We start from the raw sequence: 27,731 nt of genomic DNA on the forward strand, positions 1-27,731 counted from the left end.
ATGGAGGAGGGGAGAACCACAGTCATGCCCCTGAGTTCCTTAAAAGAAGGGTGAAGTAAAAATGTGCTAAATTAAAAAATGGGGATAAATATTGCTAACTGAACCAGCCTGAAATTGCATCAAGTCCACCTTTTACCCTCTCCTATCAAACATTAAAAACCCAAGTACATCATGTACCTAATTCTGAACCAGGCTTCAACATACAGATCCAAAAATCTGCATAATGGGGCAAGGTTAACTTTCTTCCATTTTTAACTATAAAAAGATTACGAGATCACAACTGGCTTTATGGATCTGCCCAGCAAAAGCATACACGGAGGTACCAAAACCCAATGAAAAAAATGTAAGAAGAGACAACATGGAAAGAAAGAAAACATGGTAGGAAAAAAGATGTCAGCAGCAACAGGAGTGCTGGGGAGACACCAGTAGCGCTGATGCTGGTGAAAGAGTTGAGGTTGAGGAAGCAGCAACAGGAGGATTGGGAAGAGATGAAAGGGAGAAGGGGGGACCATTGGCAGGAATGAGATTTCCCCTTCACTAGCATGTCTCCCTCTTGCATTTAATAAAAATGATACATTCAAATAAAAGGAACCAGTTACAGAATAACTGAGGCACACACTTACTGATCTGAATTAGCTGCGAGTTTGTTATGCTCGTGTATTGTTTCTTGGACACACTCTTCAAGCATTCGTACATGGCTGTCACTGGAAAGAAAAAAATGCTTTTTAATAAAAAATAACTATTTTTACAATATTAAAATTCTTACACTGCACCTTTCCCACCAGCCACAGTGATTCAAAGATACAAGAAGGATCACAAAAAAAAAATAAGAGAGGGCTTGATTCAGTTGCAGCTCAAAATCAGGACTGATTACTTCCAATAAGGCTTGCAGTCTGTAATCCTTTTCATATTCTTCAACTGTGCACCTTGAGCAAACTCCACCACTCTAAATGGTGTACAACAGTTCTAACAAAGATTGGGGAATTGGGCTACGATAGTGACTCCTTGAACATGCTAACCTTCACCGAGACATTTGCCCTCATTAAGGAGCGGCTACTAGAGATGGATTACCAACAATTACAGAGTTTGGCCAATAAATCTTGCTCACCAATGAACGTGGCGATCCCATTTGTACAGGGAAACCTAGCCTACTATATGGCAGTCCTTACCAACCCCACATACAGGAGAGCCTACATGCTGGCTAGATTTAACATTATGCCATCCCCGCTCCATAGAGGAAGACTCAAGGGTCTACCGAGTGATAAAAGGCTTTGCTCCTGCAGCCCAGGGCAGCTGGATTCCATCCTGCACATTCTCCTCCACTGCCCATTTTATCAGAAATTAAGATCCAGCTTGTTATCACAGGTTATTGACCCTATGAAAACCTACACAGAGCTAGATAAAGTAGCTATGCTTTTAAACTGCAATGATTTTATCTCGCAGTGGCAAAGTTCCTTGCTGAGGTCTGTAAATTGAACTCATGATCCATTGTGAAGTTTTATTTTATTATTCCTAACTGTATTTTATACTGTTTTGTTACGCATGCCAATGAAGACGTATTAAATTAAATTAAATTCTTCAACTGTTATGTTGCAAAATGATATAGAATGAAACTGTACTTTCCTATTCTATGAGGTGAACTACAATAGGAGCAGGGACAGCACATGCATTTGCAAAGCGCACTAAGAGTATACTGTTTCCCAAACTTTAAAATCATCTGCACACAATTCACCTTGGGAGACAGGCAACAAGGAATGCCAACACAAGTGGCATACCTTCAGTAATTGGTGCCAAGGGCAAGTACTGAAAGTGCGCCCTCCCCTCTCGTCTACCTCTCCGAGTGGGGCGGGCTGGGCAGCCCAGGTGGTAGGCAAGAGAGCAGGTTTGGTGAGCAGGATGGGGAGTGACACGGAAGACTATGTCTTTCTGCCGCTGCTGCCCTCCCCCCTGCTTCCCAGGCCCTGCTTGCTTCTGGGAGTGAGGGATGGGTGGGCTGCTGCTGGACCAAGTGGGAGGGCACCTTGCTACAAGGCACCTTGCTACAGTGGCTGCCCCACTGGGCCCTGCTTCTCCTGTGGGGAGGGGGTGGGTGCCAGCTGAATGCACCCCACACACAACTCTTGAAAGTGGCACCTGAACCTAGGTTGTCTGCCCCCTCTGCCCTCCTACACATGCCATTGGCCCACACTGCACAAGGGCCAAGAATGTTTCACTACTCAATAAAACCCTAGCGATGGTTTTACTCTGTTATACAATCAGTACATTAATAGCAAATGTGCACAAAATACCTCTTTGCGTTAGTAATACAGATTATCCGTCCTCTGTTGCCGACACGTTCAGCATTCTCCATTAACATAGTTCTAGCCTCATGTTGATATTCAGTAATTTTGCAGAGAGCTTGCACTGCTGCTCCCAAGCCATGAAGTATACTGCAGCATTCAGGGTCTGCTCGAGGATTGGGAGGGCCAACAGCCGCTAAAGCAGCCATTAACTGGTGGAGAAATAAAGATGCTTTGTTAAGTTGTCATCTTGGTTCTTACTATTTATTAGAGACATATGTTTCATTTAGAAATTATTCCACATACAAAAAGCAGGGAAGAAGAAAACTCCAGACTTTCTACTACACACATGTGACTTTAACATGTTGCAACATATCAATTATATGTAACAGAAATATTTCAAGGAGGCAGATAAATGATATCACTCTGCAAAAATATTTCCCTTTCAGCCAATGTGGTGTAGTGGTTAGAGCAGCACAAGCTTGTTTCTCCAGCAATAAATCTGACTCTAGTATTACCCCTAGGCTCTCAACTGAGTCAGTGAGTTTCAGTAGGCTTGTTGTTGTTGCTATTCAAAAATTACAGATGATTTTTCCTATGGGCTTTACATAAAGATTGAACACTGCAGGGGATAGGACTGAACCATGTGAAATTCCACAGGGCAGATCCCACACCAGGAAACTGGTCCCTAACACCAACCCTCCCCATTTTTTGTGCCATCCAGTCACAGCTGACTTATGGAGACCTCATAGGGTTTTCAAGACAAGGGACACTCAGAGATGGCTTGCCATTGCCTGCCCCCACATCACGCCCGTAGTATTCCCTGGAGGTATCCCATCCAAATATTTCCACTTGACTTAACATCAGAATGTCTCAACAGGATGTTATCATCCATCACATGAAAGGCCACTGGCAAGTCTAACAAGAACAAAAGACAGGCACAGCCCTCGTCTTCATTTAGATGGAAGTCATCTGTGCCATCTCTAGCCTATACTCTTGCCTGAAACTAGACCAAAAGAGGCTTAGGGTGCATGAGTTATACAGATTAGCCTGGAGTGTCTTTGTAATCACGTTTTCTATCTTCTTCCCAAGAAGGGTAAATACAGGGTTGGATCTAGACATAATACACGGTTGGATCCACACTATATTTTCCATTAGTACAATGGAAATTTTTGCACACTACAGCCCACTTATCTCCACAAAACTCCACTACTAAGGAACTGAGACGCTGAGAGACTGGGGGCAGGGAGAGGCGTGCAGCAGAGAAGAGGAAATAGGTGGAAATTTTTGTTAGCAGCTGTATATTTTTATTTATTTATTTTTATTTATAATTACATTTGTATACCACCCCATCCCCTGAGGGCTTTGGGCGGTGAACAACAAAATAATATTCCAGAACAATAATAACAATAAATAATCAATATAAATATACATATTTAAAACATGAAACTACAGCATTCCACTTGGCGTCCAAAATTTAAAACTATCAATAAAAACCCCTCCCAAAGAGGGGGCGGTAGATCTAATTACAGCTCCCAAGATGTTAAAAGGGAAAGACAAAGAGGGCGCTCACCCTCAACGGCTGGCCTCCCCCAAAGCCCGGTGGAACAACTCAGTCTTACAGGCCCTGCGGAACTCTCCAAGACAGCCCGGACAGCTGGAGGAAGAGTGTTCCACCAGGCCCGGACAGCTGGAGGAAGAGTGTTCCACCAGGCAGGGGCCAGGGCCGTAAAAGCCCTGGCCCGGGTGGAGGCCAGCCGTGTCATTGAGGGGCTGGGAACCACCAGCAAATTGGCCTCTGCTGAACGCAGAGGCCGTGTAGGGACATATGGGGTAAGGCGGTCCCGCAGGTACGAGGGTCCCAAGCCGCGCAAGGCCTTAAAGGTTAACACCCATACCTTGTGGATGATTCGGAATTCCACTGGAAGCCAGTGCAGCTGGCGGAGTACAGGCTGAATATGGTCACGGTAGGCACCTCCTGTAAGTAAACGCGCCGCCGCATGCTGGACCAGCTTTAACTTCCGAATCAGGCGCAAGGGCAGGCGTAGAGCGAATTACAATAGTCTAGCCTGGAGGTGACCGTTGCGTGGATCACAGTGGCCAGGTCCGCTTGGGAGAGGAAGGGGGCCAGCCGTCGGGCCTGACGGAGGTGGAAAAACGCAACCCGGGTTGTATGGGCCACCTGGGTCTCCATTGAAAGAGACGAATCCAGGTGGACCCCCAGGCTGCGAACGGAGGGGGCCGGTGCCAATGAGGCCCCCTCCCACACCGGCGGCTGAAAATCCCCAACCTCCCCCTCGCGCCCTAGCCAGAGGATCTCCGTCTTCGATGGGTTTAGTTTTAACCTGCTCTGTCGCAACCAACCAGCGACCGCCTCCAAACAATGCTGCAGAGCTGCAGGGGCGACGGCCGCTCCCCCTCCATCAACAGAATGAGCTGAGTGTCATCAGCATGCTGGTATATGGCTTCAACATTTGGCTTCAACATACTGGTATATGGCTTCAACATATGGCTTCAACATACTGGTATATGGCTTCAACATTTCCAGACATTTTATATCTCTGCCGATAGAGGACTTTCTCAGTGCAATTCTAAGCATCTCTATTCAGAAGTTCCAGTGAGCTCAAGTCCCTAGTAAATATACTTGCAATTGTAGTCCTGCTTCCTAAATCCTACATGGTTTACAGAAAGAGCTGAATGCAGGAATACAAAGAAGATGCTCATATCGTGAATATTTGTGAGGTTTCTTTCAAATTTTGAATACTCTGGATTCCAAAAACTAACTTTGTTTTTACAACAGACCATTTCACAAAGAACAAAGGCATCATACTGTTGAGTCTCATTTTCCATCAACATTAGGAAACCAGATTTTTCTACTGTGTTACAAATGTAAGACAGCTTTATAAATAATTTTTTTTAAAAAATGTACCTCCTGTAAATTTTGATCTTCTTGGTTCCAAGAGTTTAAAACTTGAGGTACAGAATCGCTTACAATGAAGTTCACCTGAAAGTTTACAATAAATAGTTTTAGAGAGCGCTTTACATTTTTAAAAATCTTGATACATTAACAACAAATCTATATTTTCACAACGTTATGAATATGCAATTGTGAGGGACAGGAGGCCGTCCTTGCCCTGAGAGGTGAAACAACCATTTGAAAATCTTTACAAGTTTTTCCAAAGCTAACAAAAAAGCATCAGTATTTCCTCCTTTCCAGAATGTGGGAAATTTCTTTTGACACAGGCTTTACCACCTAGCCCAATATTTTCTAACTCAGCATTTAAGTGTAATTCTTCCATTTCTACTGTATTTGATTTGATTTCATGCTGCCTTCTAGTATGCAATTCTGGCCAACTGCAACTCTTTCTGCTTCTCTTTCTCAATTCCCTTTCCCTTTCATGAGCTCTCTTAATCTGAATGTCTCAGACCTTTCTCTCTAACCTAGTCATATCAAGCTATTTTCCAGATCATAAAATCCTCAGCTTCTGTGCTAACCCCCCATAGCCACCAACTCAATTTCAGCCCCCTCAAATGCTTTTACTCCCTTAGAAGAGATCTTGACAACTTTCACCTAACAATATTTTGTGTCTTCATATTTCACCACTATGGGCACAAGCTTGTGATATTTTTGGTCTATATGCCATCACTAATGTCAATTTGTCACATGCCCTTTCTTGAAATTGAGGGGACCCACACTGCCTGTCTGATGAATCAGGGGGATCTGATTGGTTTCTGAGATATGATCCTTCTCCTCAGCTACAAGACATTATTACAGCAGCAAATGTAAAGAGTTTGTTGCTGTAAGCTAAGTTTTATATTGAGCATGAAGAGTATTGGAATCACCGAAGTAACAGGTTAAATAAAACAAGAAAGATTTGTTTATGTACAGGTTATGTGGTGAATTATCTTTAAAACTTGAAATTACCAGGACTGCTCATAACCAGAGACAGGCCTCACAACTCTGACCTCTCCTAAAGGTAGAGTTAAACCACCCTGCCATGCTACCTGGCAGAGCTACATGCAAAATTGTCTGCCCAATTCCTGAGACAATTCCCTCCTTTAATTCTCTGCACTCTTCTTCAGACAGCCCTCAACTTACAAAACCACTGGTTTTGTTCTCTTTCTCTAACCTTCTATCCACCCCCCACCTATATTTGAAAAGAGATTGGATGGTGAAGTAGCACTCCCATTGGCTCAGGGATTAAATGGCTGAGTGGCTATCAGGGACAGCACAGCCTCCTGTCTGTTACAGTAACATTAGCTGAACATGTGATTAACATTCTTAAGACATGTCCAGGGAATTATAGCCCTATTATGGGGTAAACTGGAACACAAAGGCAAAATGAATTGGAGATATTTATATTAGAACATTTGGGACAGATTTTTATAATACTGGCAGATGCAACTTACAGCTTAGCTTCTCTTGTGTCAACTACATGTCATAAGTGTATGAGAATCTGAGTCACTCCTTCAGGTAGCAAGCTCAGAATGTGACTCAGAATAGATATGAAGGTTTATGCACACAGCGGAAAACATAACTGCATGCAGCCCTATTAATATCAGTGGTAACTGTATCTGTATGCACTAAATTCCCCCCAGGTCTATGGCCATAGGCATACAAAAAACAGTTATCCACTTGGCAGTGGAGCTACACAGGATCTCAGCCATAAGGATTTCACATTATGCATTACCTGGAGGTGATCCTTTTAACTGGTGATACCTGGAGTTGAACCTGGAACTTTCGACATGCCAAGTAGATTTTCCACTACTGAACCATGACTCCTCCCCGTTTTCAAAAGGCTTAGACTGCACTAACTCTGCATAAGACTGGACTCTGTCTTAATTGAACGTCAGAAGGTTTTGAAAGTTCTAGGGCTGCCTCACACTGATCTGTTTAATTAATGGGGTTGTGTTTCCCTCACTCAAGAGACTCATCTGCTAGCAAAAAAAGCCTCTTGCAGAAGATGTCATCTTCCAGTGGGAATATAGGGAACCTAGCCCAACACCTTGGTTTAAAAAAGTACTTTTCTAGACATACTAATATTTTAAAAATTAAAGTGTTGCATATTTCTGCTAAATCACATTTGTGAAAGATAACTCTAGTGGGCATTCAAGGGACTTAGTTCAGAATAATACCAGTTCTTCATAGTGGGGCCCCTATTTCCATACCCTCATAATCTCTTTGCCCACCTCACCCATAGCTCCTATTTCTTCACAAGCTCCATGTCTTTTGCCACAAAACAACCACCAGCAAAGAGATGCAATCTTTTCTTGCAAAAATCCTGGGAGTAATCCCTACTGAATAGATCTGCTTAGGATGGCACTGTAAAGAACAAACAACTGTACAACTACAAAATTACAGCTACAAAATGGAGAACACATAATCCCCATAACTACAAAATATAATTAACAGTTACTTACTAGCTTTTGAAAAGGAAATATATCATACATTATTCTGCAGTATTCCATGGATGACTCCACTGAACAGGTCCATAGCGATCTTGATATAGGTGCAAGAGGTATGATTCCTTGTGTCCGATTCTTTACTAACATATCAAATTCAACATGCTGTTTGCAAGATTCTGCCATATATGGACAGTGATCCACCACAAACACGGTTTTGTGAGACTCTGAAAAAAGTTTCATTTTCTTTCTGCAATAAATAAATGCCAAAATAGGAATCTACTATACAAATTTTAAAAATTGACTACTACTAAATGAATTAGAAAATCATCCTTCAATTTACATATTTAAGATTATTCACATGATAGTTTGTAAATATACACGATCTAAATCATTTTCACTGCTGTAAAGTCACATGTATTAAATATACATACTAAGAGAAACTATAAATAGTCTGTAATATCTTAAAGTTTCCAAAGTATCAAACAGGTGTGTTGAGCTTCATTGTTTATTTTTTGACTAAAACACTTGCTTCTTGCAGTACACTCCAGGGTGGCTTACAAATACATTTCACCACAATAGTCTGAAAACACAATAAACTAAAGACAAAACCTAGAAACTGAACAAAACAGAATGAGAAAAGCAAACACAGCATATTCCATCCACTGCTGAGAAGACAGTTTTCCTCAGAGAATGATAAAACCAAATGGCTTCTTAACAACTCTGTTGGTGTTACTTGTGGGGAATACCAATGCTATTCCTGTAATATCTTCACTAGCTGACAGTTCAAAATGCTGTCACTGACCCTTAAAGCCCGTAATGGTCTGGGTTCAGGGTATTTCTAGGACTGCCTTCTCCTATATAAACCTTTCTGGAACTTGAGATTTTATTTTGAGTCTGTTACTTGTGCCTTTGCTATCTAAAATGTGACAGGTAGCTATGGCAGGGTGTTCACTTACCCTCCATCCCTGCACAGTTTCAGTCTTCTTAATTATAACATTGATAAAATAACCAACCATACATAATGGAAGGATTACAATGCTTCCCATGTCCAGATTATTTTCTCCATGCTTGGGGCAGAAAATTAGCAATATGTGGGGATGCAGCATATTCATCCCCATGGTTCCACACTACTACACCAAAGTAGTGAATCATAGTGAACATTTTAAAAATGTTAGTCTTCTTCTAATGGACTGATCAACAGCTCCTAATTAACTCATTTATCCAGAGTCCTCTTCTGCTCATTTCTGAAAATGTTAGCACTGTCCTATAATGACAATCTTCTTTTTATGCACCAAAAAAAGACAAAGTAATTTTATGATTTCCCTTTGTAAAATTACTTGATTTGTCTTTTGTATCAACCACGCTCAAGCAGATCTCCCTAGTTCAAAAAAAATGTTTAAAAACAGTGTTCCTTGCCCCTTTCCTTTGCACATTTTTTCATATCACTTCTTCATCCCTTCATGCCAAAAGGCATCAGTAAACTGCTTTAATCACTCTGTTCCATGAAGATCTTCCTGTATCAACAATGCAAGAACATGCAGACGGACCTGAACAGGTGAGTTGTCACTCTTGTAAAAACATGAACACTCACATGTTACTGTCTTATACAGAAGCAGATCATTCATATATCAGGGTTACTACTGCCTGGTTAGACTGGCAGCTGCACTGCAGGTTCTTATGTATAAATCTTTCACATCACATGCTACCTGACTCTTTTAACTGGAGATGACAAAGATGAAACCTTGGTAGGTAAACGTTGGTTAATATTCTACCATTAACCTATGGATATTCTCCAGTTGCATGTTTCTTGCACGCAGAAAAATGCTGTTCAAGAAAACACTGCCTGTTCCGTGGAGCCAGGGGGGTTGGTGCACTTTTTCTACAGCGCATATTTTCCTTACGGTTTAATGGGGCCAACTTCTATCTTCGTTAGTTTTCTGTACCTGTTTCCTGGGCCTCTGCTGAATCGTGAGGATACTGACAGATATGTACTTGCACCAAAAGTTACAGGAAATTAAAATGAAAGATTCCCTCACGCCCCGAGCACAATAGTTGGCAAGAAGCTTCTATGAGGCTCGGGGGAAATAATGGAGTGGAGGAAAAGGATGGCCACAAGAATGTCGGGGGGGGGGGGCGCTTTGTGGTGATTTGTCACTCCGAAGAGTATTTTGGAGGCCTGGTGGGGCGCACGGAAAGTCTCTTACTGTAGCCCGTCTCTCCTCTCAGGAAGCGGTTCCCGTCATCAGCCGCACTCCCGGCGCGGCTGCGGGAAATTGCTGCGGAAACGGCGCGGGCCTCTTCCTCCCCCACCCCCGGAAAGGCTTGTCTCGCTTCACCCACCCTCCGTGCGAGAGAGTGGCCAAAAACACCGCCGCCCCCTCGCCTCTCTCTCATCCAGCGCCTCCTCACGCCCGGCACAGAACCAGCCTCAAGGAAACATCGCGAGAGCTGTCGGGGAGGAAGAGCCCCGTAAGAGAAACAAGTGACAATAGACGAGACGCGACAGAGGATTGGGTGAAATGGGAAAATGGGTCGGATCCTCTCCTACCTTCAAAGCAAAAAAAAGGAAACTGATATCTCGCGATATTTGGACATGATACTCCCTCCAGCTGTCGGAAAGTAGTATCGCGATGCTTAATAGCCGGTACCGCAGACCATAGCAGATGTCGCATGCAAAAGTCTCGCGATAAACGGCACAGTCAGCCTCGGACTGCCCTCCCTTTCCCTGACGGTTGGGGGCAGCGGCGGTTACGTGCGGGCGCCCGCCGAGGCGGCTCCTTCTTCCCTTCCTCCCCAGCCTACCTGACCGTGCCTTGATGGGGCTGCTCGGCGGGCCGGCGCTTCCTTCGCCTTTCCCTCGAGCCGCCACTATTTAAGAGGGCGACGGGAGCCGAGGCGGGCTCGCGGACGCTTCTCCACATCGCCCGGCTGTGCGCGCTGCCTGGTGAGGAAGGAATAGTGACCATCGGTGGGTGAGGGGCTGCCGCGCTCTGATTGGCTGCCGGCGAGGAGCGAGCAGAGGCGCGCGGGTGGGGGAGCTGGGATCGCCGGGCTTTTGGTCCAGAGGCCGTCGCCTGGGCGGGGCGCGTCGAGCGAGCCCCCCCACCCCAATGGGGTGCGAGGAGACCGAGGCTGCGGGGCTGACCACTGGAGTCTTGCGCCCGATAATCGGGAAGGGAGCAACCCTGTGGCTGAGAGGGCACAGGGATAAGCATCTCGACTCCAGGATAGAGGCCTTTCCGCGCGTCAGGCAGAAGCAAGGAACGTCAGGCGCCGCTTCCCGTGTGTTCCGCTGTCACTCTTAACGCACGTGTGATGGTTTTAAGAGCAGACGTGAACGTTGGTGGTTATTATTGTCAGAAGTTCCTACTACTTTTCGCTTCACTGATTGGGGTCCCAAACTGGCTTACATTGCTGTTTTATCCATGTTATGCTCCCAACAGCCCTGTGAGATGGGTTAAAGCTGAGAGTTAGTTGTTTGTCTGGCAGCTCAGTGTCACCCAGCAAGCTTCAATGGGAGAAGTAAGGATTTGAACCTTGACTTCCTACATCTGAGACTGTTCGTTAGACTCGTTTGATATTTTGCTTTCTTTCATAGGTTGGGCCTGTGAATAGGTGCCCCCAGCAAAAAAATCACTTCTTAACTGTTTCTATCAACACAAGGAAACAGAAGACAATCATTGGGGATCTCTGAATCCTGAGTATCACAGTTCTAACTCTACACAGGCTCTCAGATGCTCTTGGGTTGTTACTCATTTCCTTGAAGACAAACAGATGCTAGGTGTCCAAAAATTTGTTTCTGACATAGTCCAGTAGCACCTTAGAGACCAACAAGATTTTTTGGGTATACGCTTTCAACAGTCAAAGCTCCCTTTGCCCAATATGAACTTATTACCACCACCACCCTCACCAAAATCTTGTGGGTCTCTTAGGCACTGTTGAACTCAAGTGCAGCTGTTCTACTTCAGACCATGACACCTAACCTCTGAAACTATTCAGATGCACTATCACTGAGGCAAGTCTCGGGTGAGCTACCTAGGATGCTGCTAGTCTTCCTCACCTGCCACAGAATCAGGCTTTATTTTTGTTCAGAGTAAAATTTATGAAAAGCTTTTGGCTTGTAGAACTAATCACTTTTTGCGTGTTCCTGCCCTTGAGGAAGGAAGTAGAAACCTTGTGACACAAATTTTCACAGGTTAATATCACTTTGTGGGGGATTCAAAAGCACTTAATGATAATGTCCAGCTTGTATTAACTGGCCTAAGTTTTATTGAGCAGCATTGCAACATTCCCTCCTGTTTATTGTCATGTCTTCAATCTCTGTCCTGACTTATTTTTACTTAACCATTAGTGTTGTTTACATCTCTTTAATGTCTCCATTATGAGCCCCTCGGGGATGCGGCGGTATATAAGCTCAAATAAATAAATAAATAAATAAATGATGTTATGCAGAATAAAACACATGTAGTTATTGCCCAATAAGCTTACGGTCTGGTGGAAATTTGGGTTATATTGCAGTGCAGCTGGAAACAAAGTTTTTTTCTGTATTGTCTAGTGATGGAAGGAAACTGTTGTTCTCTGTATTTGGTATTGTAGAATAGCTGCGTACTTGGATTCTGCTCAGAAACCAGACAAGTTAAAATGTAAGGAGTTTCTCTTCTGTTTAGCTGCTGTTTTGAAAACTTGAGGTTGTCATGTTTCATGATTTGAAAATAGTTGTACGATTTTAATTTAAAAACTTTGTTAGATTGAAGAATCTATATTTTTTTGTCTCTTGTGTGATGGGAGTTACACTAATTATAGCTTTGTCAGGAAGTGCATAACAAAGTAATTGTTGAGTAAATTGTGTTCTCATTCATTTGGAGCTTGATGACTAGCAATACTTCTCAAGCACATATGTGTTGCCATTGTCAGTGCAGTAGTAGCATGTTTTTTCAGTGTTGGTATTTGGCAAATGGTAGCGATGCTGATGTAGCTCTGTAGCTGGCTCTAAAAGGTGTTTGTGTAACTATATTTTGAAGTAGCATTTTTGTTAAGAACAGTGGTAACTGGCTTTTACCAAGTCCCTTTTCTCACAGAGACATCACCAGATAGGGTAGCCCAGTTCCTTTTAATGATCACCCCATAGTCAGGGTGTTACAGGGTGTTACAGGGTATTGCATAGTCACAGAGCTGTTGAAGCTTGGGACTCACCATTTATTCATATCCTAATGCATATTTATATATATATGCAGAGGTCTTAGATTGTGTGTGTAATTCGTTCCCTGAGATCATAAATATCCAGCTCACACGATTAAACAAGGAATTAATTTTTATTTATGGTTTGAACGTAACTTTGGAGTAAATCAGGTAGAGCTTGCAAAGTTTCTTTTCAGTTGAACTTTTGAACTATTTCCCAATTCAGGCATTTGGTTTACAATTTGATTTTTCCCAGTCAGCATTAAGCTTCTCTTCTGCCACAGCTTCACCCAGGCAGATTCACTCCCAACTGAACTAATTGCTGTTTTTTTCCCCAGCTGTCTCTGTTACAACATTCCATCAGCTCCCATTGGCTGTTCATAGGAAGAGGTAGAACTTTACCTGTCAATCACAGGAATGTTATGGAGATTTGACCTTGGAGATTTGACTCTTAACTCTGGCTCAACAGTGTGTAGTTGGGTTACCTTAGCTGTGTATTTATGTTCCAGTTTGCACATGAGGTGGCACCCAGTGTGATTGTTATAGAACAGTGATAGCGATCCTTTTTGAGACCGAGTGCCCAAATTGCAACCCAAAACCCACTTATTTATCGCAAAGTGCCAACACGGCAATTTAACCTGAATACTGAGGTTTTAGTTTAGAAAAAACAGTTGGCTCCAAGGAATGCGTTACTCAGGAGTAAGCTTGGTGGTAATCGTGGCTTTGCTTTGAAGCAACCGTGCAACTCTTCCAACGGGTGAAGAAGAAGAAGAAGAAAAAGAAGAAGAAGAAGGAACTTACCCAGTTCCTTTTAACTAGGAGGGTTTACTCAGAAGCAAGCCCCATTGCCAGCAACCGAGCTTACTCCCAGATAAAGGATAGCGCTTCAGTTCTTTGCGTGAAAATCAGTGGGGTTTAACAGCGCTTAACAGGGTTACCTACACTGCTGCTCGAAAACTAAGTCTTAGGTTTAATACTAATAATCAAGCCCAGCAGCCCAGGCCAGCCTAGATGTGTGTGTGGGGGGGGGGGAGCGACTCTGTTAGCGCGTGCCCACAGAGAGGTCTCTGAGTGCCACCTCTGGCACCCATGCTATAGGTTCACCACCACTGTTATAGAAGCATACAGGGTCATTGAGGGCCACGTATACACTGACTACGTGGGACTACTGTATCAAACAAACAGAGCCTCTACACGATGCCTGGCGGTAACTTTTTACAGTCCCTTATTGGAACCACTTCTTGTATGGGCAGTGCTCTGCATTAAGAATGCAATCTTCAGAGGAAGTTCAGCTGAGATCATTGACATTTACTTCTAAGTGTAGACAGCAGCATTATTGAGGCAACAATACTTGTTTATAAAATTAGATGGTATATTTTAGTCAAGGTAGCTATTAAAACCTGAGTCACCATCAGGCTATGCAGAAACAGATTGAAACTTTTTTTTTCAATTTTGGGCCTGTTCAACAACAGTACTCCCAGGAGTAGTGATGTCAAGAACAGGTCATGTTAAGGCTGCGAGTCCCACTGGAAACATTGGGGTTTCATTATGTGTTGGGATCAAGGTACAAAGAAGAAGAAGAGGAAGAAGAGTTTGGATTTATATCCCCCCTTTCTCTCCTGCAGGAGACTCAAAGGGGCTTACAATCTCCTTGTCCTTCCCCCCCTCACAACAAACACCCTGTGAGGTAGGTGGGGCTGAGAGAGCTCCGAAGCTGTGACTAGCCCAAGGTCACCCAGCTGGCGTGTGTGGGAGTGTACAGGCTAATCTGAATTCCCCAGATAAGCCTCCACAGCTCAGGCGGCAGAGCTGGGAATCAAACCCGGTTCCTCCAGATTAGAGACATGAGCTCTTAACCTCCTACACCATTGCTGCTTCTCCTTTGAGTTACTGCTCAAGAATATGAATTGCCAGTAATAATTAGAGTTAGTATTTTTAAGGGCTGAGGAAGAATATGCTTTGGTACAAGCTTTCATAATTGGTCTGTTTATTCAGCGTACTGAATTTTAATCAATATACTGGTTGCCTGTTCTGTCGCCACAGCTGTTTCATGGAGATTCCCTTGCATATTCTGCACATTAATTTCTCCAGCAATAAAAACACTGGAGTTCTACAAGAAATATATTGTTGTATTAAGAATAAGGGGAATGTTGAGTGAAAGAATGAAGCTTACATTTTATAATACTGTACATTTTGTCTTTTTTAAGAAATGAGTTGCACAATTGAGAAGGCCCTAGCTGATGCCAAAGCACTTGTGGAGCGATTGAGAGAACATGATAATGCAGCAGAAGCCCTGATTGAACAAACTACAGCTCTCAACAAACGAGTGGAAGCAATGAAGCAGGTTCAAAATTTTCTTTCTATTTAGAAAATGGCAGTATGAAAAGAGCTAATAGGCCTATACTGTGCAGGCAGTCTGCTGTTTGATAGAGCCCATTAGCTAGTAGATTCTCTCTATACTGTGAACATTATGGCTAAGGATATTTTCAATTTTTCATTGTTACAATGAATTGACTCTGGAAGGAAAGGCCTTAGCTAAATAGGAACTTGCCTCCAACCCTACATGTTTCCCAGCAGAGCACCCTAAGACACTTTTGAATAATCTACCAATTTCAGCCAGATAGCTTTAATCACAATAGTGGGGTCGTCAGTGTTTATTGATTGAAAGGGTTAATTCTTCACCGTTGGTTAATCTATTAGTGGCCCTTCTTGCCGTCAATCACATAGTATTATTGACTCATTTGGAGCATATAGCAGTAATTTCTGATACTGTTCTCTTTATCATTTTCTGTCTTATGGTACATAGATTTTTCAACTGAGGAAGCTGAATTGCTTTCTGAGACCTATTTTGAGGAGTTGCTTGAATCTTTGAGCTACTGCTTATGCTCTTCAAAATCTACAGTGTGCCAATGAGAGATCAACTGGAGTTTTGCCTGACCAGAGCCTAGATGCCATTGCCAAGCTGCTGGGGGGGGGGGGGGGTGGGGGGGGGGGGGGGGTGTGTGAATTTAAAATTAGATGTCCAAGGTCACAGAAAACATTAACTTTTTGTTAATTCTGACAAGGTGAAGACATTGTGTGCTGCTGTTGGAGAAATGGGGGCTGTTTGCCTCCTACATCTAGCTTTGTAAATTGTTCCCTCTTCTCGACCCTGCTGACTTATCCCGAGAAGTATGCCTAAAGGCTCAGATATGCCTACTGGGATTTTGAACTCTAAAAAAATAAATACACTGCAGATTCCCAAATCATGTTCAACTCCTCTTGAAAATCCCCTCAAAAACAGTCATGTAGAAGGAATGTTTTTTGAAAAACAGAAGCCTGAAGTCCCCTGGAGTATGTAAAACTAGTTACATTATTATTTTGATTCCACCCAGTAGTGATGCATTTAGTTTAGCTATTAATAACAAAGGTCTGACATCTTTACATATTTTTCTCTGTGTTAAAATTGATTGTAGTACCAGGAAGAAATTCAAGAACTGAATGAAGTAGCAAGACACAGGCCTCGCTCTTCATTGGTTTTGGGTATCCAGCAGGAAAACAGGCAGATCAGGGAACTGCAACAAGAAAATAAAGGTACCTAGACTGATTTCTGTGAGTGTAAAAGAAAATGTTTCAATGGTATCCCACTCTGCATAGATTAGCCAGCACTAATAGAAATATGCAGGATCTGTGTTGGCAGCGTGACTAATCCATGGGAGATTTTCAAAACATTTCTGATTGTGTTTAAACATACAGCCCTTGTGGAAAGTGGTCATTCATTCTGTTGAATTAAATGTTGGGTTGTAATATGCTCCTTGATCCAAATGTAGATGTACAGCCAACCTTGAGAGACTTGCTGCTGCTAAATTGGTAATAACAGCGAAAAATTAGAATCTGCCTCAGAGGATGAGTAGTTCCCCCACAAGTGGATTGCTGTCTTAACTAAATTAACATGTTATCAGTGGGGCAGAGAAATAAGATGATGATCACATAATTTTTTTGAGCATTAGGTACTGTTTGTTACAGAATAATATTGAGAGAAAATCTTTCCTTGTGTGTTTAATGTGTTTTAATGCCTCTTATTTGTTTTCTGTAGCTGGAAGTATGCAATGTTATGCATGTTGTATTTTGTGTTTAATAAAAAAAGTTCATCAAAAAGTTACTTAAACTTTTGGACACTTGGTAATAAGAATTCCAAATTAAGCTAGTCTGTTTGGTGCCACTGAACTCCTGTGTTGTTAATAAGAGTACTCTTGTTTGGCTTACACATAATCAGAAGTAAATCTTGTTAGATTCACTGGAACACTCTCCATATGTGTGTTTAGGAACTGGGGGTGATTAATTGATTGGGCACAGTCTATTGTTGCCAATACATTATTTTTCTAAGTAAAGATAATACATATTTTAAATTTTATTAAGATGTTTCCTTTAGTGTAGTTTTATAGCGTAAACAAATGGCCTCTGAAATAAGGTGGTCATTTTTGCTACTTGTATTTTTAAATGCTTGATTCTTTTTATTATGGTAACCAAAATTTGAGTGAATTTGACATGTTCAAGAATACCATCCTTCCATTAAACGTAACTGTAATTAAATAATGACTTTTTTGCATCTGCCGTTCTTAAGGGAGAATCTTCTGTTATATTGAGACCGAGCTTACTGTTTGCTATGCACATTTTAATTTACTTTTTATTTTTACAGAACTGCGTACATCTCTTGAAGAACATCAGTCTGCATTGGAGCTAATAATGAGCAAATACAGAGAGCAGATGTTTAGACTGCTCATGGCCAGCAAAAAGGATGATCCAGGAATTATAATGAAGTTAAAGGAGCAGCACTCCAAGGTAGCAAGCCTTTCAAAATTCTGTAGACCTGTTGGACCAGTGTGTTGTTCAGTTGCCTCACTCATGCTTTACATCAGATTCTACAGTGTTCTTTCTGATTTCAGTTGGGGTCCAAACCCACAGCTACTTGTTACATAGTTAAAGTACAAAATCCCCACTGCTTCTCCTCTGCACAGTAGCACTGGAGGGATGATATACAAAAAATGTATTCCTTGTTTTTAATTATTTTAATTGACATTCTGTATATCTAAACCAAAGGTCTAATTAATAGTACTTTCACTCAGTTAAAAGTATCTTAATTAAATAGTTGGACAACTGGGTTCAATCCAGGTCTGCTCTTCTATGCACAGAAAAGTATTTTTGGATACTGTCAAGCAGAATTTCCTGGCTGTCAGGGCTGTTCGACAGTGAAATTCACTGCCTTGGAAAGTTGTGGAATCTCCTTTTTTGGAGGTTTTTAAACAGAGGCTGGATGAACATATGTCAGGAGTGCTTTGATTGTGTGTTCCTGTATTGCAGGGGGTTAGACTTGATGGTCTTGATGTAGTCTTGTAGAGACTTGATGTAGAGACTTGATGTAGTCTCTTCCAACTCTATGATTCTGTGATTCTATTGTACAATACCACAGTTGGGATTTAACCCATAAGTTATGGTAGACTTCAAATTTGTATAGGAAGTCAGTCATTCTAAAGCAGGAAATTACACTTTAACTTATGCAACGATGTGCTATATTTTATCCACTGATAATGGCAACACATATGCGCTTGAGAAGTATTGCTAGTCATCAAGCTCCAAACAAACGACAGTATCCAAAGCAAAAACTTGCACTTCTGTACTATGGGGGAGAATATGGGAATATACCTTCTAAGTTGGTACTTTCCTTCTGTAGTACTGATAATTTTTTTAAAGAATGCTATTGTCCAACTAATCTGGGAGAAGGGCATTTTACTAGTTAACTTTTTAATCTAAGCAACCAGTTGCTGTGAAATTAGAGACAACAATGAAATAAATCTGTTGATTAACTTCCCAGCATACTGAGAGTAAAGAATGTAAAAAGCTTTCTTTTTGAAAAACACCTGTGAAACAATATAGCAATGAAGTAGCAATTAAAGACAGATGAAGTATTTTTCCATAATTCTGATGATAAATGTCAAAGATGCACCATTAAGTGTTGGGGGGCTGAATTATTTTTACTATAGTTAAAAGAAGCTACGAAGAAGAGAGCTGAATTTTTAAAGTATGTTGCACTTTTGACAGGAATAAATTGAAAAGGATGTGATGAACATGTTAGTATGCATCAAAAATAGAACTTCACCCTCTCAGTCCAAAGAACTGAGTTGTTTTCCTTGAGCACGGATATCCTCAAGAGGCTATCAGACTGAGCAGTTGTTTACTGAGACTAATTAACAGATTTGTTACTCTTGTTTGTGAAAGCACTGTGAACATGTTCCTAAGACTGAGTGCTGCTGGATGAAGTTAGATTGGCTTTCCAAAGTGGAATAAAACAATTACTACTTGTGTGCCGGGAGTAACAGAGTTTGTGGCTTCTGCACTCAAAGTATTATTATTATTATTATTATTATTATTATTATTATTATTATTAATTGGGTTTATATACCGCCCTCCCCGAAGGGCTCAGGTATATCTTGTCACTGATGCCAGCAGGCCCCAGTGATTCCAGGAAAGCTGATGCTATGGAAAAGACTCTACTCAGGGTATAGAAAGTTTCATGCAGGAGGGAGATTTGGGCAATATGGCCCCCACTTCCCTCTTCTGGTGGTGCAGAAAAAAGGTGGGATAGTTTTTGTCCATGAGGTTTTCCCCCCAGTCTCCAGACAAGCTACTGAAGAAAGACAGTAGGAAATCTCTAGTTATGACTTGTAGGATCCCCTCTCCCCCATACAGGACCACCCCCTCATCTGTTTTCTGGAGAAGTTGCTCAAACGTGTGCACCTGAAAGCAGCTCATTAAAGACTAGAACAACAAGTTATTGGAGCTTTGTTACTATCAATGGATAGATTGGTTTTGATTATTTATTATTTTCAAATTTATATCCTGCCCTATCCCCGTGGGGCTCAAGGTGGGACACAACTAGCTGCTGTGAGTCCCATGGGAAAGTTGACAGGATATAAATGTAAAGAATAATAGGTAAATAAATAAATAAATAATCCATTAAAACATATTAAGACTTTAATCTTGCTGTGGACAACAACATTATTGGAAGAAACTAATTGGTGTCATGTATGTTTTACAAATTATAAAGGAATGCTGAACAAAAAAATTTTGTTCTGAATTTTATTGTAATGGATTATTGCCATAATTGTACGGAAGTCATAGCTTTTTTAAAAAATTAAGCATTTTTTGTTTTTGTTTAGGAGCTACAAGTTCATGTGGATCAGATTACAGAAATGGCAGCAGTAATGCGAAAAGCCATTGAAATCGATGAGCAACAAGGCTGCAAAGAACAGGAACGAATTTTTCAACTGGAAGTAAGCAATAAACCATATTGAAATAGCAAAAGCATAATTGACATTAAAACCCATTCTGAATGTTTTTTTTATTCCTTTTGCATGAAAAATTAGGCATCATAGATTAAGTGAAATTTTGAAGTGCAGTTTTTCCCCATCATGATTTAAGGAGTCTCATTAAAATATGAGCTTTGAAAGCTAACCGTATTACAATTACTATACAACATAAAAATGAAGCTTAATTCACCGATTGTGGACTAGCTTTAGATACAGCAGAGCAAGTGGTGCTGCTGCTACTTAGTCCTTTGGAAGATGGAGTACACTTAGCTACTGTCCATGACCTGCTGTGGGAATAAACACAGGAATTGCCAATTTCCTATGAAATGTAAACCTATTGAATCTTCATTTAGCAAAGGAGGGACAACCCATGTTTTTGCTGTTCACATATTGTGGGGCTACTTTTGGTTCCTTTGCACCAAATAAAGATGCTTGTCTTGATGAATGAACATTTGCACCAAAGAATGTTCCCATTTAGGATGCATTCTACAGAGATCCTATGTTTAAGGAGATAGCTTTTTCAAATTATTTCCTTTAGGCATGTACTCATTTTTCACTTTCTACCTGTGCAAGTATTCTTTCACTTTCTGCCGTATTACTTAAAGCTGTCTTTCATTAATTACAGCAAGAAAACAAAGGACTAAGAGAAATCCTGCAGATAACAAGAGAGTCATTCCTGAATCTCAAGAAAGAGGATGCATCAGAAAGTACCTCTCTGTCAGCATTAGTAACAAACAGTGACTTGAGCCTGAGGAAGAGCTGAAGATCCTGTGGAGACTCTTGATGACAGCTATCCATACAACAGCTGAAAGTACTAGAGTTGACTTGTCAAGCAGTTGTTTTCCAATGAGGCATTTTTAAGTTAATGCATCCTAAATTGAATAACGATTTGATACTTTTATACCATGTACAGTACATTAAAAGGACTTATCTAAACTCATTATTAGTGTCCAATATTAGTTGATAGCCATAGATACAGCATCAGGAGAAAATGGGTTAAGGATGGCTGTGGATATTTTTAATGAAGCTAGTCAAATAAGTTTACAGGCTAGGCACATGCCTAGAAAGTTCAAAATGTTGGTCCTATGTCATACGTTCATAAGGAACAAAAGCTTGCAGTCAAACATACTTACAACATTGACCCCCATTCTTGAAGGAAATCAGGTCTACAGATTTTGCTTGGGCAGCACTGTTTTGGTGACTGGCTGCACAGTGCTGATAAGCTTACAGTGTTAGCTTCTCCTTTCTCCCCTGAAATAGTTCTGAAAATTGAGTGTGCTTCTCTTTCTAAAAAATACATTTCTAATATGTTAAACAGGTGCCATTATGCTGTAAAAAGTATAGTATCCAGAAGAGTACTTACCAGACATTGACTGCTGTAAGACAAAGGTAGGAACTGAGTACCTCAGTCAGCACTGTGCATCTGCCAGATGAGTGGTGTGCACAGTAAAACTTGGTGAATCAACATTTGGAGAACAGTCTTCCTTAGAGGTGAGGAAAATTTGTGTGGCTGGTATTAACAGACACATCAGTATAGAACTAGGGAGATGTTATTCCCATTTAAGAGCAGCTGTTAACAGAATCTGCATACAGGGCTACTAGAAGGGAGACTAGAGGGTAAATTTTCAGGGTCCCTGGTCACTTTAGGAACTTATGTACCTTGGCAAGCCATGTGAATTGTTTGCATAGGTTGTTCTTGGGACAGGGAATCTTTTCTGTGGGTCATGATGGCTCTTGGCAGTTCCACTTGTATTTCTGGTACACCTTGCACACAACCTTTCAGCAAACCATGATTGGTCATAGCTGCTTCCACTGGAAGTTGGAATGCGCTGTTTTAAGTCTATGAAATAAGATCTATTTCACTTTATATGATAGCAGGACGCTTGCAGCAGGAAACCCAACGGCAAAACCTACATGTAAACAAGGAAGCCATTGAACACATTGTGGTTTTAGATGCTGAGTCTTATGAGATAAATACAATGTGCAAAGACACAACTTCAGTGCTAAAGGTGTTAAGATTCTCAGAGATCTAATATGACATATTCAGCTACTTATATAATAATGAAACACTTTGTATTGCTCCAGAAAGAAGATACCCGTTGGCTCTGACAACCAGTGTTTAGGGTTCTGCCCACATGCTAATTAACACTCTTTTCAAGGGGATTTTCCATAACCAGGTGCTAAGCATCATGGTAGGCTGCTCCCAAGGGAAGATACAGAGCATTTTGAAAGCAGAAACATAAAAGCTTCTTGCATAATGTAAGGTTTTGGGTTTTTTTTTTACAAAATAGGTACTGGGGAAAAAATTGTACATCAGTCTGCAATCTCACAATTGAGAAGACTGATCAGATTGTTTTAACTGCTTCAAAATTAATCTTTGGAAATAGACTCAGATGGCTTAGACAGCCTGCTTGAAAGCTGTCCTTTCAGTTTCAAACCCTTCACAAAAACCAAATGATTTTTTTCTCTGTTCTGAAAAAAATGCCAATGATTTCCTTTACTGTAAGAATAGAAAGCTAAAACTGAACAGGCTGTTGTGGGTTTTATGGGCTGGGTGACCATGGTCTGTAGTTTTTGCTGCTAACATTTCATACACATTTACAGTTGGAATCTTGAAAGGCATGTCATGGTAAGATGCCTCACATGGATGCCTCATGTGGAGTGTGAGGTCACGCTCTATCTACCATGGAGAGAATCACATCTTACCATGGCTTGCCTCTGAAGGTGCCAGCCATAGGATAAAGTGAAATATTAGAACCTAAAACTACCAGATCATGGCCACACGGCCTGGAAAACCCACAGCAGCCACTTGATTCTGGCCATGGAAGCCTTCAACAAAATATAAAGCTGACCACTTTTGTTTCTCTCCAAAATAAGCTGGAGATCTCCAGTAAATCCTTAAGGTAGTACAATATAGAATAAAGTATCATCTAGAAACCTATATACAACAGCCCCTAACTTTTATACAGAGAATGGCAATAATTCTTAGTTACAGCTCGACAGAGACTTACCGGTACTTTAGCATACTTCTGCATTCACACCTGGTACAGTTCATATTAGCTGATACGAAACCTTCACCAAAGTACATGCATGAATAATTTAACTGTCATCTCAATTCTAAACATTTGCATTATTTCATCTTAGTATGGAAACTTACAATGGTACAGGGTTTTTTTAAAAAAACTGGTAAATGTATTGCTAACTTCCATTGTTTATTTTCACTTCTTTTGACTTGATGGCCTCCAATCTTTTTTAAATACCTTCTGTGTTGGATCCTTAATAAGTCCTGGTTGTGGACAGAATTTTTAAACACTAAAGTCAAAGTCCACACATTAGAACTGAGATGAAGAGCCATTTGCCCCTATGACTGAATTAAATATGTACTTCATTGTAGTTTGATGTGCATAGAAATTGTGTGTGATATGGGTTGGATCTTACCATCTTGAATAGGGGTACAAGAGGAGAGCTAGTTGGGAAAGCATGTAATTCTGATAGACAAAAAGCCATTGAAGCTGCAGTAAGAAGAATTGGGTGATCACCCCTTCTTGACTTCGCCGCGCCCCAGTGGAAAAGTTGGTAAGGTCCAAGCCTATGACCTTTCCAGGTACACTTTAGGGAAAAGAAATATTAGCCTAAGCACAAGATTTTTATACAACTTTTCCCTCTTGTTAAGCAGAGTAGGATTTCTGGAAGCTATCCCTATCCCCTTTGTAATTTAAAATATTTATGTAAATAAGAGTTCAACCACTAAGACTTATTTTCTTTATCTTTGGATTGTAAATTAGTTGTTATCCTCTTACATTTGATACAGCATGTCTAGGTGTAGTATGTTTTTTGTAAATGTGGAGAGTTTCAAAGTTATGTAGTGAATGGAAGTTGTTAACTTGTCATAATTTTTTGTGGAAATATTGTCTAATAATAATTTGAAACTGTGAATTGTATCCATCTAACTCAAGTCTTTAGGTGTTTGAGAGATCATCATCTTTGGTCCATGTGCAAACCCTAAAAGTTTAAGTTGCTTTCCCTGTTTGTGGCATGACAATGTTCCATGTCTCGGTTTCATAATGCACATGCTGAAAATGAACTTGTGTTGGAATGCATCTTGTACAGTAAACTTATTTTTATCAGTAACTTGTGTTGGGCAAGAATGTCTATCTCTGCAACAAATCCAGATTCCATAGAGCAGATGCCGAGTGGTTGAGTAAATCTTTGTTGTCTTTGTTGAAGTTGCTTTGAAGAGATATCTAATAAGCACCTTAATGGCTTAATTACCATACTTGGGTTTTATGGAATTTTTTCCATGTTTCAGTATTTAGATTAGTGTAATGGAAGCAAATTTCCTACTTATTTTGACATAATGGAGTTATATCTGAGCTAGTGGGAATTAGTGAGGCTGGTAGTTTCTTCTGTTAGCTTAACATTTGCCTTTGAAATGATAAAGAGCTGGGTATTGGATGGAGGGTACAGACTATGCTGAAGCGATAAGGCTAGACTCAAGCAAACTGAATCGTCTACCAAAAGCTACAGACAAATTATGAAAACATGGTTTGTGTTTGCATGCAGCTGGTTGCTTGAAGTGAAGAAGCAAGGAGCTGACACACACTTCCCCTGACAGTTGCCCACTCACTTCTAAATATCTCACAGCCACACTAACTAGAACCTTGCTCTTCAAAAAGAAAGCAAGAGTGCTGTAGAATGGAGCTTTAAAAAAACATATCCCAGCCCTCAATATTCATTTTAAGATTAATTAGGAACTAGCACCAGAGTATGTTAGACTAGCCTTATAAAAACCCCTTCAGGAGACTTTGTGCTGGATTCCTGATTTATAGATAATCTCTATAAAAATGCTTGTAAAGAGGGTACAAGTGTTTCATATTGTACTTAGAACATAATCAAGTGAAACAATCTTGTTTTTAATTCCTTAGACCATGACTGATTATGCTCAAGGTGTCTGCCATGCTGCAGGGGGCGAATGACCATTGCAGCAAGGTTTCTTGTATGAACGTATTTCCTTGAGCCCCACTTTCACTTTCTATTCTCTCCACGGCCAGTGACACAACTTCTAGGGCAACTTTAGTTTGCTACACCCCAGAGCAGGACAGACTTACTAGTGAGCACAGCTTTCCCTGGACATCTTCCTTCCACCCCCAGCCAACCTACCTAGCTTCACCCTTCCCATTCCCTCATATTGCAATCATACCTGCCCTTCCTGCTTCCTACTCATCCTGCCAGCATTTTTGGGCAGCTAGCACATGGAAGTCAAAGAAAATAACTCAACCACATGGGCTTAGCTAACACACACCGACCCCTGAATTCTCATAATGATATGTCGACATAACAAAAAATCTGTAGTCCCACCATATACCCAATAGTCCTGTGCACTCAGCCCCCCCTTCCCTTTGTACTATAAGGGTTTCAGGGAATGGATGTGGGGGGAGAATTAATGCAGTACTATCAAAACAAGGAACATCGAAATAACAAGCCTCTCCTCCCATGGCAGCTGCAGAAGCAAGTGTGGGGAAGGAGGGGAAAGAGAATCAGTTCTAGGACATGATCCCCTTCTGAAGCAGAGTGTGGTCCAGGGAATTGCTTTGTCTCCATGGTGGGAGGAATCATTTTTTGAAAGGGGCTACAATATTGATATACCCTCCCCCTCCCGTTGCTACGGTGTGTGGGCCATGTCCGGACGCCGGGCACCCTTCCCCTCCCTTGCATTTCACCCCTCATTCCCTCCCCTCACTCCCCTTCCCTTGCTTGCCTCCCCCGCTCCCTTCGCTCGGGTGGTTGAGCCATGTCTAGATGCCGGGCCCCCTCCCCCTCACTTGCATGCCACTTCTTACTCTCTCCCTTCTTCTCCTTCCCTTGCATGCCACCTCTCCCTCCTCTTTCTCCACTAGGGTGGGTGGGCCATGTCCACATGCCAGGACCCCTCTCCCTCCCTTGCAAGCCACCCCTTACTCCCTCCCTCCCCCTCTGCTAGGATGGGTGGGCCATGTCGATGCTGGGCACCCTCCCCCTCCTTGCCACAATTGCAGTTACAGCAATATTGATATAACAGCAATTTAAAGAGCTTTAACAAAGCCAGCAATCTTGCAATGGTGTACCTTTAAGAGTAAGTTGATAGGCAAGAGAACTAGGAATAGCAGAGGGCCAGGAGACTTCAGCTAGCAAGCTGTGGAGTAGCAGTGGAGTGCCACCTCGCGTGTAAACAGAGAAATGCGAGAGAGAACAGAGAAATAACCCCACTGAGCAGCAAAAAGCCCCAAGGTAAGTGTTCCATGCATAATGGGCCATTGGCTACCTTTCAATAGTACAGGGAGCAGTTCTTGTACTTAGACACAAAGTTTTAACTACAGTATTAAGGCAAAGTATTCAATCTTTCAGCTACAGCAGCATGCCCACCACAGTGACAAGTCCAGATGCCAGGCATCTCTGGTTTGCCCCAAATGTCCACTTGCTCCTATTAACCGTGGGAGGAAGTGTTGGGATGGGCAAGGGTGAGAACAAGCAGGGTAGGGCTGTAGAAGGACAGGGCCAAGTAAATGAGTAGAGATGAGGTAGAGGGGAGCAGCACAGAATAGGAGAGGAAACGGGGGCCGGGGGGGGGGGGTGTGAGCTACCGCATTAGTGAAAAGAGAACAGGACATAGAGGAGGTGAGAGATTGGTAAAGGGAAATGGAATTTTCTGTCTTTTGAGAGTTCTCATCAACTATTCACAGCATCCCAGAATGCCTCTGGAGACTGCAGTCACCACAGGTAGTAGCAATTGATGGAACTATCCTCATGAGTTTGTCTTTTTGAATGTATGTGTGTGTGCCATCAAGTCACAGCTGACTTATAGCAACCTCAGAGTTTTCAAGAAATTTGGATGTGGTTTGCCATTGCCTGCCTCTAAATCACAACCCTGGTGCTTTCTTATCCAACCAGTCACCAGGGCTGATTATGCTTAGCTTCTAACATCTGAGATCAGGCTAGCCAGATAGGTGTATATAGCTTTATTAACCTCTACCATAACCCTTTCCCCCAATTAGTTTTTCCTTCACCTAAAAGTCCCTAGAGTCTATTCTTTATGGGGATGGTGCTCCAACTTGATAATTTTGCTTGCCCTTTTCTGGTGCTCCAGTATCTTTTTTCAGTGAAAAGTATTCCAAATGCAACCACACATTTGGAGCTTTAAGCGCTTAAGAGTCAAAACTCCATCAGAAAATATAATGTAAATACTAAATGCAATTAACTTTATCTTCAGAACAAGAGGACCTTCTCACTTCTCTCCATGGTGCCTTGAATTGCAGCTTGTTACCAAAAGAGAACAGGTAGTCACGGTTCTATTTCTGCTCTTATGTCTTGTCGCTGCAGTCATGTCTTCCAGATTTCAGTGCACTCTTACTTTGCAATCTAGACCTCTGTGCCATGTGCAGCATTTCATTTGGGACCTCTGGAACAACAGACTACTTCCTCAGAGGACGAAACAGACAGCATGAACAAGGATCAAGCCACCACCCCATTTATATCACAAAGATGC

The 27,731-nt window shown here is 41.6% G+C and overlaps 2 protein-coding genes across 9 annotated transcripts in view; one reads left to right on the plus strand and one right to left on the minus strand.

Annotated features, from left to right (window-relative positions):
• INTS13 (integrator complex subunit 13) overlaps window positions 1-10,613 on the minus strand; it is a 31,336-nt gene extending 20,723 nt beyond the window's left edge. For 2 of the 7 annotated variants that reach the window (XM_048499467.1, XM_048499466.1), the window contains exons 1-5: window positions 10,488-10,613; window positions 7,701-7,932; window positions 5,209-5,283; window positions 2,289-2,491; window positions 624-704 (exon numbers count right to left, since the gene is read on the minus strand). In XM_048499467.1, the coding sequence (XP_048355424.1) occupies window positions 624-704; window positions 2,289-2,491; window positions 5,209-5,283; window positions 7,701-7,932; window positions 10,488-10,606 (710 nt within the window). In that variant the 5' untranslated portion in view covers window positions 10,607-10,613. The other 5 variants (XM_048499470.1, XM_048499469.1, XM_048499472.1 and 2 more) reach the window with 5 other exon arrangements.
• On the plus strand, window positions 10,490-24,340 carry FGFR1OP2 (FGFR1 oncogene partner 2). 2 transcript variants are annotated; one of them, XM_048499473.1, is made up of 6 exons: window positions 10,490-10,629; window positions 15,071-15,207; window positions 16,319-16,436; window positions 17,542-17,684; window positions 20,060-20,173; window positions 20,835-24,340. In XM_048499473.1, the coding sequence occupies exons 2-6, from the start codon at window positions 15,073-15,075 to the stop codon at window positions 20,970-20,972; spliced, it is 648 nt and encodes a 215-aa protein (XP_048355430.1). In that variant the 5' UTR covers window positions 10,490-10,629; window positions 15,071-15,072; the 3' UTR covers window positions 20,973-24,340. The 2 variants fall into 2 exon arrangements, with proteins under 2 accessions (XP_048355430.1, XP_048355432.1); XM_048499475.1 differs by having other exon boundaries at window positions 10,527-10,653.
• The last annotated feature ends 3,391 nt before the right edge of the window (window positions 24,341-27,731 follow it).

Source organism: Sphaerodactylus townsendi, linkage group LG06 (assembly GCF_021028975.2).
Source record: "Sphaerodactylus townsendi isolate TG3544 linkage group LG06, MPM_Stown_v2.3, whole genome shotgun sequence".
NCBI lineage: Eukaryota > Metazoa > Chordata > Lepidosauria > Squamata > Sphaerodactylidae > Sphaerodactylus > Sphaerodactylus townsendi.